The 13,527-nt window shown below is 42.9% G+C and overlaps 1 protein-coding gene across 4 annotated transcripts in view; it reads left to right on the top strand.

The window, feature by feature from the left end:
* Positions 1-13,527, top strand: part of ino80 (INO80 complex ATPase subunit) — a 45,302-nt gene that overhangs the window by 21,633 nt on the left and 10,142 nt on the right. For all 4 annotated transcript variants that reach the window (XM_028606073.1, XM_028606074.1, XM_028606075.1 and 1 more), the window contains exons 28-29: positions 6,396-6,523; positions 13,172-13,266. In XM_028606073.1, the coding sequence (XP_028461874.1) occupies positions 6,396-6,523; positions 13,172-13,266 (223 nt within the window). The remainder of the gene's footprint in view (positions 1-6,395; positions 6,524-13,171; positions 13,267-13,527) is intronic.

Raw genomic sequence — 13,527 nt, 5'->3', positions numbered from 1 at the left:
ATTAGCCACATTATACCTCTGCGATGGTATATTTGTACATGGAAGCCAAGTTGTATCTAGCTCGCTAGCTTTCATCTGTGGTGTGTGTCGAGTCAGTGCTGGCCAAGGGTAACTAGCAGTAATCTATCTTAATGACAGAGTTCACAGTGGGCTGCAGTGGTGTGGTGAGATTCCCCTGTGAGTCTCTGAGCCCTCATCAGACTGTCTGTCTCTTGCCCCTGCTCAACGGCTCCTAGAGAACCAAGAGAAGTGCTCTTCTTGCATGTTTGAGGGGAGACAGTGATGTATTTGCAAACATGTTCTCTCTCATATATATACATATACACACACACACACGCGCGCAGTCCATCACTCACTTTCTGCTACAAAATTTTTGGCCTTTCGTGGATGCATTTTTGACATTTGGCTCTTCTCCTGAGCTCCAGACTGGGAGAAACTGTAGTCTTGATGCGGACACATGTTTTTGGGGAAGCATCTGTAAAATCCCCTGTTTTCTGTCAGCCACTTCACTCCAAGCTTCCAAAACCTCCCGCTGGCATCTGGCTCTTAGCTATACTTAATGCCGTGGCTGTGCGAAAATTAAGTTTAAGTCCGTTTTTTGTCAATACATGCAGAAGCAGCAAAGTAGTGTCAGGCTAATATTTCCATCATCAGCAGTGCTGAACAAGGGTTGCCCATTGACTTATTGATTGCACAGTGTAATGTATCATTATACAGTGAGGGGCTGACGCTCGGTTCGATCGTTGATTCGACCTGCTCTGTGGCCCCCCATCTGTCTCTGTTTCTCACATAACCATCCATCTATCTTCTTTCATCAGCTCTCGACTTTTTTTTTTTTTTTTTTTTTTTTTTTTTCATTCTGCAATCTCGCTGCTGTTGGTCTCCTCGTTTTGGATCGCATCTGGCCCACTTCCCTCCCTGGTCAGGGCGGCTCCGCTCTTAGCTTTGGCAGCAGCCACAGCAGCAGCAGAGGGGACCGGACAGGACGGAAGATTGTAGTGGCGTATTAATGAAATTAGCGCCATGGTTGGTTTGGGAGTATCAGGCGCCAGGCACCAGGGCTGGGCCGGGGTTAATTAGCTGGCAGCAGGCCTCTAATTGGGTCAGGACCGTGTCAGGCCCCTGGCTCTGGCCCTACAGGGATTGGATTACACTGTCGGGGGACAGACAGCAGGGGGAGGGAGAGAGGGTGTATTTGGGGGAGCGGGGAGGGAGAGTTTGTAGTAGTGGAGGAGGGAAGGCTCGAGAAGGAGCTGGAGGGTGCAGTGGATGTGGTAGAAAGAGGGAGAGCGCAGGGACAGGGGAGTGTAGCTTAATCTGCCAGCAGGAGGTAAGGATAGGAGGAGATGGGGAGGGCTGGCCGGGTGAATACCGCTGTTAGACTGGATTGGATTTAGGCGGGTGGGGGTGGGGGGTGCTATGAAAGGGGGGCAGGGCAGGTGGTGAAGCTTGATATGTGTATCCATAGCAACAGCAGAGTGGTGTGACACCACATGGGATTTGCTTGTGTTTTGGGGTGTGGTCTTAACACAGTCCTTGTCCTTGTCCGTCCACAATAAGAAAGTTGTTTTGTGTCCACTTCAGTGCATTTGAATCCACATTTTCAGATATTGGAATTTGTCGTCCCAAATGTCCTGCTTTTTGGTTTTTGTGTGAAGTAATCTTTTGTTTTGCTATCCGCTACATATGATATATATGATGCTGGTACTATGTGAAGTAATTTTGACCGACTTTTAGCTGACCAAATCTTGACAGCCAAAGTGCCACATGAGTGAGATGTACAGACATATCCATTTTATCTTCCGTCCTTCTAAACTCTCCACAATTCATGTTACATGCATGGCTACATGCATGTAACACTACAAACACTACATCTACTTTGCTCACATTTATGACCAATGGTCATGCATTTCACTGCAGCCGCATGTAGCTTATAATGTAAGCCATACGTGTTATGTTGGAATGAGACAGACCACCAAAGCCCTTCCTAAATCGCAATTATTCATTTTCTTGGCTTGGCTTTATAGGGTATGGCAGCGATATTTAGAAATATGGGATTTTCGGTATGCAGCTCTAAATGTTTTGAACTCAGCCACCTCTCTCTCTCTGTAAGCCACATCGCTGCGCTTTAGGGAGTTTGGATAGTTGCAGCGGTGGGATTTTTCTTTTCTTTTAAACGACCTCGTCATTTTTGTTGGACATCTGTTTCCCTGCTTTCCTTTGATAATGAAGCATCTTTTTTGTACGAACCATTTCTCTTTAGACTGAATGTCACTGAGTTAAAATATGTTAGTGATCAGATCAGATGGTGCCCTCAGCTAGTACACAAAGATTAATTGTAGAGAGATACCATCAGTCTGATCAAATATCAGAAGGTGGCATTCTTAAGGAGCAGCTCTCCTATTAATTGTCTCCTTCATAATCCAGGCACAAACAAAAGGATTACCCTGGCCGACATGTCTCTTCATACAGAAATAACAGTATCCAACTGCATACTATGGGATTTTCCGATTTATAGTTAATGCCCTTCAAGAATTAGATTAAATGCATACATCATTCAGTCCGGTTTGGCCACAGAAATCCTCAGATAGGGCTTACTCATCTTCAATCATGACATTGGAGTCTGGAGGCTTAAATATAATCTGCTAAAGAGAAACAGATTGGTGGCAGGGGTTGAGCAATATTTTGCCTTATATGAGCATTTGTGTCTTTGCCAAGCGGTGGTTTGCATCTGGGAGGTTGGCAGCGTGGCCCGCAGCGCTGGTTGGTGCCCTTGACTGAGCAGCGGCCCTGGTTAGACAGGCACCTGCGGTGAGGAGGTCCACATCTGATCTCAACCGCAACATCACCGCTGCCCCCGCCGTGCTAATAGCGCCTCGCTGTAGCCGGAGCCACCACAGACCCCCTTCACTCTCCGTCTGTCTGGACCTTTTTTTATTTCATTTTCCCGCACATGTCTAATCCTCTGCATGTATCACGCTCACTTCCTTTTACTTTTCAATTCATCCACTTTCTTGATGCCAAGGCCAATTATAGGCCTTTGGTGGCAGGATACAGTGTTTGTGTATCTCAAGGATTGCGGTGCACTGGTCTCTTGGTACATACCGAATTGAACCACAGCAACGTACAGCAACTGCCTACCTCACAATAAACCTATAGTTAAGTTGGATCTGCTTCAGATTTAGTTTATTATCTCTCGCTATTAGTGTATTATGAGTATCTTTTATTATCCTCCTATGTCTATTTTCCCTTCTTATTCTCCATCTCTCTAACTTCAGTCCATTTTATCTCAGTTATTTTTATTCACCCGGAGAATGTTAACAAGGAATGACAACAATGGTGAAAAACATATATACTTTGACCGCAATACACCAGCTGTCTGGAGGAAAACCAAACAAGTGAAATGAAAGACATAAATGTGCTTTTGATTCAGAACTCACCCCGTCGACACTTTGGGAGCTCTAGGGCTGTGTGACCAGGGCCCAATGTGTTTGACAGGCTGACAGCACTCCACAGTGACCTGTAGGTGAGCTCTCCTATACATCCCCAGAGTGTTTCCCCCTGTTCATCTGTTCTATTAGTTCCTCTTTAACACCTCTACAGGGCCTGACCTTTTTGGGGGGCTATACTGAAGGGCCACAGGTCAGGGTTCAGCCTGAGTACACATTAGCATAGAATGCTACTGGTTAAAAATGGAGAAAGATCCAGTTTGTGAGTCTTGTCGGCTCATCAAGCATACTTTCAATGCATGCGATTGTCTTAAAGCAATGCGTTCATATCTGGGTTTTCCAGATATTTTGGCAGGAAGTTGTCGTATGCATGTATTATCACAGCCTCGGTTTAAATTTTCTGACCATGTGTTTTGGATTAATGGAACGTGATTTTAACGTGGTTGGTTACATTACGTTGACAAAGCAAGGAAATAAGACTGGGAAATATTTATAAGCCCAGGTTTTGTCTGTACAAAAGGGCTTGGGAACAAGTGTCCAAGTCGAGTGCGAGGCGGTGCTCTCCCACAGGGACTCTCTGGTAACCCGGGCCCGACCCTGTCACCCGACCCTGGACCTGGCCTTAGGTTCTCCCCACTCAGGGTCACGACCCCTCGGTCAAACACCATAGTGTGCCTGTCGCTGGGTCGATGGCAGCCCCGGCCCTTTTCTCATTCTGCCATTGTGCCAGGTGACGTTAATTCCTCATCAGCTGGACATGGAGGAAACCACTTGAACAGCAGACCCAGGGTCAGATTGCTCTCCATTTGCCCTCTGTAGTCACCTGATGTGGTGCTGGCAGTATCGTGACCAAGACCAACTGCCGGGCCTATTTGTTCCTCTTTTGTGCCATTGTGCGAAATGGAGTGTAAATCACTTTTTCTCACAATTTCTTTCTCTCTCTTGTTCATTCTATCTCTCTCTCTCTCTCTCTCTCACACACACTCTTGTTCATTCTCTCTCTCACTCTTGTTCATAATCTCTCTCTCTCTCTCTCTCTCTCTCTCTCTCTCTCTCTCTCTCTCTCTCTCTCTCTCTCTCTCTGCTCTCATCAGCAGTCCAGTCAATAAGGGCACACGCTTTATTTAAACAATCCCCGGATCAGGGACAGATTTAAAGGATTGATCCATTTGCTGATCCGCTCTGGTGAAAGGGTCTTTATCCTCGAGTATATACAGTCTTATCAAAGACTTGTATTGATTAGGGAAGAGTTAAAAACCTCTGAATTGATTGGGCTGCTTTTCCATATTGTGCCAGTAAGTCCATTCTGTTTCTTTATTTTCATGACTATTTACATTGTAGATTCTCACTGAAGGCATCAAAACTATGAATGAACACATATGGAATTATGTACTTAACAAAAAAGTGTGAAATAACTGAAAACATGTCTTATATTTTAGATTCTTTAAAATAGCCACCCTTTGCTTTTTTTATTAGTAAGGGAAAAAATTCCACTAATTAACCCTGACAAGGCACACCTGTGAAGTGAAAACCATTTCCGGTGACTACCTCATGAAGCTCATTGAGAGAACACCAAGGGTTTGCAGAGTTATCAAAAAAAGCAAAGGGTGGCTACTTTGAGGAATCTAACATATAAGACATGTTTTCAGTTATTTTACACTTTTTTGTTAAGTACATAATTCCATATGTGTTCATTCATAGTTTTGATGCCTTCAGTGTAGGGCTGCAACAACGAATCGATAAAATTCGATTACTAAAAAAGTTGGCAACAAATTTAATTATCAATTCGTTGTGTCGCGCAACTATTACGCCACCTAGACGCGGAGATAAAAAAAAACCAGAGAGACCCGTAACGTTGTTCTGAAACACTCGGCGGAGGCAGAGAAATCAGTACGACCCAAGTCATCCAAGGTGTGGGAGCATTTCACACTAAATAAATCAGAAACGTGTTATTTGCAAGATAAACAAAAGCAACACGGCATGGCAAGGGGCGCACCACGGTGATGAGTCAGCACCTAAAACGTAAACATGTTGGAGTCCTTGATGAGGAGGAAGGGAGTTCAACAGCAGGGTAAAGTCACTACACTATCCTCCTTCTGTTCCGGTCTGAAGTGAGGAACGTACCGTCCCTCCAGTAGCTCTTCTGGTGCTGCTGTTTACTCGTTATCCCGCTGACTAGCATGACAAGCTAGCGTTAGCTCGGTAATAACAGTAATAAAGCAGGGGTGGTATAGTTTGCAAGACTAAAGACACGGTTTTATTCACTCGCCTTTTTTGGCCCATTCATTTTTCAATCTGTTGTCATGTATATATGATGTGCTTTGTCCCATATCAGTTATTGTTGACAAATATATTAGTGTGTGGTGTATAAACGAACTTAACTTGCACTTACTACAATGATGGTAATAATTTAATGAATAAGTGTGTGTGTCTGTCTGTCTGTCTTGTCTGTATCTGCTATTTGGTTTACTTACCTTTACACAACTATTAATTAAAACAACAAGTATGTATGTATTGAGTTGATGTAAATCAATGCTTTTTTTTTTTTTTATCCGATTCATCAATTAATCGAAAAAATAATCGACAGATTAATCGATTATTAAAATAATCGTTAGTTGCAGCCCTACTTCAGTGAGAATCTACAATGTAAATAGTCATGAAAATAAAAAGGAAACGCATTTGAATGAGAAGGTGTGTCCACACTTTTGGCCTGTACTGTATATATAAAAAAAAATATATATATATATATATATTTTTTTTTTTTCATGTTTTGTTAATGATCTAAAAAATGTACATCAACACATGGAAGCTCACATCATTTGGATACAACCTCAGAGAAATGCATTTTTACATTTTGTGCTGGACATTCTGTGTTGAATGAGTCACATCAATCTCTCGCTACCCAGGTAGTTTGGGTTTTCACTTCACTGTCTCTTCTTCTTTTAGATAAGGAGAGCCTGATCACTGAAAGTGGCAAGCTCCACACCTTGGATATCCTGTTGAGTCGGCTAAAGGCCCAGGGACACAGAGTCCTCATCTACTCCCAAATGACCCGCATGATAGACCTGCTGGAGGTACACACACACACACACACACACACACACACACACACACACACACACACACACTGGACTCTCTCCCTCTACCGAAATTAACTATTGAAGCATTTGTTGTTGTTGCCCCATAATCAGAACCGTTACAGAAGAGTCAAACGTGTAACACACAAGTATACACACATTGACACAGACACGTGTATCAACTACGAAGAATTATTTTCAAAAAGGGATTATAGCTTTCTCGGAAAACACACCTTTAATGTGTCATTACATCTGTGTCGTTCCAGACCAGTTGATTAACTGGTCAGCTTCCACTGGTGAGGTATTGAGCTCCAGTACCTCTAATCAGCCTGCCCATCCCTCGTTAGTGCACTCATTAGACGGCTAATTAACAGGTCAGGGCTTATTAGCGGGGTCTCATCTGCAGGGGAGGCAGCCAGATGGGAGGGATGACTGGAGGGAGTGATGAAAGAGGTGAGGTGGAGGGGGAGAGGGGGAAGAACTTGTGCAGAGGTAGTTGAGGAGGCAGAGGGGGAGGAAAGATAGGAACAAATGAGGAAAGATCAACACAAAGCCAGCAAGGAGAAATGGCAGGGTGATTTTTAGGGACTCTTATTACTTTTTTTCTACACAGGGTAAGTGCTTTAAGCTGCTTGGATGGACACCGAGTCAACGATGCAGATACAGTATGTCTTCATATCGTTTAGGTAATTTATGAACAAGGACTGTTAAATTCATGCTGAAAAAAACCACTACATCAAACACAGACACTGGCTCTGTGTTTGAAGTGTCTTGGCTATCTGTTTTGAAGTCAGGGGCAGGTTGAAGTTCAAATTATTTGTAAAATCTGCGTCACCACCGCTCTTCATAGGAAAACAACCGCTCAGAGCAATTGTGCCGGAGATCATTTTCGACAGCCTCGGTGCAATACTCTATTGTTGCAAACATCACTGTGGAGCCAAAAGCCTCTGGCATGATGTCATTGGGAATTCCTTCCCCATTCCCCATCACACGGTGTAGTGCTGTTTCTACAGCCAAGTCTTTTGATGGCAGACGGACCCAGTCCAGGTGGTTAAGGATTGTCTTCCTGTGTTTCTGGGACACAGTGGGAATGCCTTGTGTTTAAGGCCGTAAGAAAACACCAATGGTGACAATGCTCAAGCTGACTTCGACAATGCAGACTAGTTAAGTGCTGTATTAACCCTTTCCGTCGCCGCCCAAAAACCTTTTTATTCCTACTGCCAGTTATGTGCTTCTTAGTGTCTCTTATTGGCTTCAAATATGGATGTATTGCACATTTTCTTTTTCAGATTAATCCAGATTAACCAGGACTATTTCAAATGGAGATTTGATATACCGTATAGTGAATATTTGGAGTCAAGATGTTTAAGGGATTTTTTATATATATATATATATATATATATATATATATATATATATATATATATATATGTATATATATATATATATATATATATAGAGAGAGAGATAGATAGACACACGCACATGTAGAATTTGGGTTCCAGGGAAAAGAATTGCTACAAAATGCATTTTATTAGAATTGTGAAGTTGCCAAATATGATCGCTCATTACAGAAAAGTAAAACAATTAACCAGTGTAATATGTGAGGAAACTGACAGTAACTATGAGCCCACAAGTAACTCCATGAGTAACTTTTATTCAGGTTTTACTCAAATCAAACCATAGCCTCTTTCCGACAAAGCAGTTACAGGAACGTAGTTATAGGAACAGTCCACTTCTAAACAGTTCTAACTACTCTCCCCCAAAACCGTTTTTTTACACTGGCCAAGTGGCCATAGGAACTGACATTTTGTCATTATAACACAGCCATCTAACCACCACTACGTGGAAAAGAGAAAAGACCCTGCCCTGAAGTAGGAGCTGAAAGAGTTACAGGAACTGTGGTCAGAGGAACTTAATTATCCCCAAATTGGTCCAGTCGGAACACGAGAAAAAAAGGGTTCTAGGAACGTTATGTTCTAGGAACTGCAAAAGTCCCTCCGGTCGGAAAGCGGCTTATGTCACTAACCTGTCTGACTGCATAGGCTGCCAGGCCAGGCCCCCGGAAAGTGCGCCGGTCTTTGAAGCAAATTGAACATAGCGGCCAAGCACTGGAATTGCTGGCCTGTCATGTGGTCCAAAAAAATACTTTTCCCCATTGACTTACATTGCAAAAGAGACGTCAATAAATTAGTTGCTAATTTTTTTTAGCATCACAACCCCCACAAAATGACTTATTTCAATATTAGAATTTGATCCATTCAGTCTGATAACATTTCATCTAGAAGATCCGCGTGATTAAATAATTTTTGTTATTCCAATTCAAGTTAGCGGAGTGCTAAACCGGATCTAGCCAGCTCAGCCGGCAAAGTTCTCTGGTGCGCCTGCTCTACGGGCCGCACAGCGCGGAAGCAGTGCCGAACATCCTGGTAATTTTTGGCTCCATGATGGCATCATGCTCCACTCAACAACACTTGTAGGAATAACCGAGGCTCTGCCTCAAACGCTGTATCCAGGTCTTATTTTACATCCATGGTCAAGGCTCGACACCTAGAATGTGAGTAGTTCAATAAAGCATCATAACCAATAAATAACACTTAGATTGCTTTAACAACATGCAAAATTGGAGTTACAGCCAAGTGTGATATTTAATTTTGATTGACAGTGAGATAGATCGATCAGTTTGCATGCAAGTCACGCATATGGTACGTTCTTTTTGTCCACTGAAGTTGATTTATGAGTTGTTTTCTGGAGTTACGAACCGGAAGTTGCAAAAAGAACGCCACCGAGGTCGTATATACGACTCGTCAAGTCGTCTGAACTCAGAGGACCCCGAGTTCACTTTCAAAGATGGCTACGTCGTGCATCACACGTAGTAAACATTGTGGTTTTCTACAATTTTAAGCACTTTTGTCTTTGTTGTAACCAAATAAAGAAGTCGTACACATAGCACTGTATTCTGCTACCTATAGGCATGTTGCTACAGTCTTATTAGGAGTTAAATACCGCCTGATTAGTTATTTTGTAGCTTGTGCAGCTGAAATTGGCTAGAGACGCTCGGTTGCTATATGACAACAACGGCTTTAAGCCGAGCCTTGAGCAGAAAGCAGAGCAGTAGCCTAACGTTAATCAAAACGTAATTTTCATGTATCAAACATATATTTGTGTAATATGTCAATAACTGGGTGAATAGAATCCTAAATGTTACTAAAAATGTTTCAAAAATCCATCTTTTCTCCAACTCGTAGTATTGTGTGACGAAAAGAACGCAACAACCCGCGGTTATTCGTTTTCCGACATGGATGTGACGTCACACTCGAGCTACTAGTCGTGATTACAAGACAAAAAGAACGCACCATTAAACAGTGAGCGGGACGGTGGTGTTCTGCTCAGACTGCTAGGGTTAATGCTCTTCTCACTGACTGTCCCAACAAGCTCTGTTCTCCAAGATTACAGTGCCTTCCTTACAGTATCAGTGACCTCATACAGTAATGGGAGGCCTCTACTAATGGGCTGAAGAGATCCACGCATGAAATCATGTATTTACCCGATCTGGCTTCAGTTTTCCTACACCGTATTGTCTTTCTCATCGGTTGGGGATGAAAATTCTGCAGATGGAGTTGATTTCCTGAACATGAGCCTAAGTCTATGTGAGTAAGTGAAACAGTGAAGGAGAGCCTGATGCTAATCTCTGCCATTAGCGTCATTGTTTTCGTCGCCGGTCGGCTGCCTGGTTCTTCTGGTGACATCACGTAGTTGGGTGATGGATCGTTGAGATCCGGGTTGCCTGAAGAAAAATAACATTGTTGGCTTTCTCTGGCAGCAGCCGATAGTGGAGCAGGACCGCCAAGTCACTGCCCTCCTGCTCGAGTTGTGTGGCTGCGGCTGCTTAGACGGCACTTTACTTTACTGCAAGTCAGCGGCTTAGCTTACAGTGCCGGCCCACAATGACTCGTTGACTCGTATTGCAGCCAGAAAATCAGCAGCAGATTTTCTTTACGCAACAGAAAGCATCGTTGAAATTGGGATTATTTTATGATACATTCGGACTGTTTTATTATATATATCTGCTACACTGAATGTAAATACAATAGGAAAAGTTTAACCTGTGAATTAAGCGCCATGTTATAGGGATCATAGGTAGTGGAGTTTTATTTGTTGTGAATGTTACCTTTGAGGCTCTGATTGATGGATGGATGGAATCTGTTGCGGCTTTTCCTATTTTCTATCATGGTCCATGTTCATGCAATAGTCTGACCCAGGATGCTGTTCTTTGATGTGACTGGCCCGGAAGCTACTGTAAGTCAATGTGCCAGTAACATTGTGGGACTCAAGATGGACAGTGTAAAACAAAAGGATCGAAATCGATGCAGCACAACCAGAGGTGTCGTCTTTTTCTTCCTTGTCAAATCCTGCCGCCTACATTACCCACGCTGCAACCTGGCAGGCGACAGTTGACTCTGAGATTTGGGTGTGTTATGCTAGCAGCGGCTAATGTGGCCTTGATCCGCCAGCCTCAAGCAGAGATGCAAAAGCTCCCTTCTTTCTAACTCCACATCCCCAGATTTTCTTTCTTGTAGTCTTCAACACTTCGAATTTATTTTATTTAATATATTGCCTCAAGTGTTTCAAATATTTGATTCATAACATGTCGTGCAGCTCCCTCTGAACTTACAAAAGGCTTTATACAACTTTTTTCACCAAATGCAGTAGTAGTCCCCTGGAAACATGTAGTATTATTATCAGTTGTCGGACTGGGAACAGACTGTGACTTTGAACACCGTGTTACCAACCTTAGAAATGCAATAAATACACACTGTGGTTCTCTTTGGGGACTCGTTATTTTTTTGGGAATTTGAAAACACCCTGGCTGCCACGCCTTGCTTTTTCTAAGAGCTGGTTTCATGCAAATCCAATTGCCAACTCTGAAGACTAAAAGTGAAAATGCAATTTGAGCAGGGACAGAAATATTAAACAGGAAAGAGGAAATGTCATCATGCTTTTAAACAAATGTCTGTTCTCCCATACATCATTTCAGGTTTGTTGTTGTTGTTGCCAGATATCACAACCATAATGACTTTGTTTTACTAAATATGACCTATAATAGGCTGCTGACAGTTAGTTGAACAAGATTAACATTTTGTCCAGTTAAAGGTTGACCTGAACCTACACCTTGATTTATAACATTTGCAATGGAACACATTGCAAAATCAGTGAAAAACTGCAGAAATAAAGCAGTGTCACTTACGATTAACACCAATCCAAACTAAATACGAGCGAAAGATGCCAGCTGTTGCGGTATATTTTTCAGTGTGGCAGTCCACACCAGGACTCAACAAGCTTTAAATCATGGCAGCTGAAGGTTGCAGAAATTGTAGCAGACTATTCTCAAATCCGAGAGCTCTCATGTGATCTAAACCTGAAACTTTTGACTTTAGAAACTGATGATTTAGACACAGATGGGTTTTTAAGATTAGGAGGGCTGAGTAAGGCTTTCTGTAAGAGCAACAATATCTGCAACATCCTGCTGGCGAGCTATCAAAACCCAATTCAACAAGGTTAGCAGCATTTTGGCGAGCACAGGGCTAATGGCCCCTAATGTGGTGTTCACTCGGAGCAGATGGGGCTGTTGGGAACAGAGCCAGACTCCCAGAGAGAAGAGGGCAGGCCCTGCCGAGGCCCCGAGTGTCATGACACGGGTTTAGGGGGTCACAGAAAACATAGTGTGAAATCATTGATATCGTTGTTAATGATTGTGAGAGGTGAGTTGTGATGTGTGCCAGTAATTGTGGCTGGTTCATTGGTTTCGGGGGCACTGACATGTTTGAGTGAGGAGGTCGGGGGTTCAGGCCAGTGCTTAAAGAGAGATCAACATGTCACCTCATCACAGCAGTTGCACTTAAGAAACCCTCCACACACACACACACACACACACACACACACACACACACACACACACACACACACACACACACACACACACACACACACACACACACACACACACAGAACTGCTTAGCAGACATTTGGGAGGATAGAATATCAAATTCTGCATTTCTCAGTGTCTCTCTGGGCTGGAATTAAGGTTTCAACTCCAGCACAAATGTGCATAAGAAATGTGGGGTTTTGATATTTTGGACACAACGTTTGTGTCAGTCAGAAAATTCTTACATTAACAATGAGTATTTCTACACTTTTGGAACTTAACAAGTAGGCCTGCAGGGCTTATGTGCTCCTCAGAGAAAGCAGTGCATATTTGAGAACTTATTAAATTCAGAAAAAAACCCTTCAGATTCACGTTTGGATGACAAGAGCCTGTACGTTTGTGGGTTTCAAAATCCGTATTAAAGGTGATCCAGGAAGGTTTAGTTCAAATCCATGAATTCAAAAACCTTTTTCATTAATTCCATGCAGGACTGGATCCAGTTCTTTTGATTAAAGCAGTGTAAAAGTGCTTCACTGTTTGTACATGACAACTTTGCTGTGGCAAACATTTTCTAATATTTAAATTGTTGTAGACAGTCCACTGAACTGGGACTGTACTACGCTGAGTTCTGGAAAACTAAGGAATAAATGGGGGGCAAAGTACAACACCACATCATTGTCTCATGTTTTTTTTTAAATTGTTTTCTCCCGTCTATCCAGGAGTACATGGTTTATCGTAAGCACACCTACATGCGACTCGACGGCTCCTCCAAGATTTCAGAGCGCAGAGACATGGTGGCTGACTTCCAGAGCCGGTGGGTGAAGAGCGATATCATCGTGTGTGTGTGTGTGTGTGTGTGTGAAACCAAACACTTACATTTTGCCACTAACTAAATGTAAAACCTTTTTGTATATTGCAGCAATCAGTGAGCAGTTTAATCGTACATGTGTGCGTATATTTTCTAGTGAGTCCACATGCTCTGGTTTACATTAGTGTGCAGCTCGGAGGCGCCGGCGTTATTCTGGTTCTCGTTGTGTGTGTGTGTGTGTGTGTGTGTGTGTGGGGGGGTTTGTGG

This window comes from Perca flavescens, chromosome 18, assembly GCF_004354835.1.
Source record: "Perca flavescens isolate YP-PL-M2 chromosome 18, PFLA_1.0, whole genome shotgun sequence".
Classification (NCBI taxonomy): domain Eukaryota; kingdom Metazoa; phylum Chordata; class Actinopteri; order Perciformes; family Percidae; genus Perca; species Perca flavescens.
This window is presented reverse-complemented; position numbering and strand designations above follow the sequence as displayed.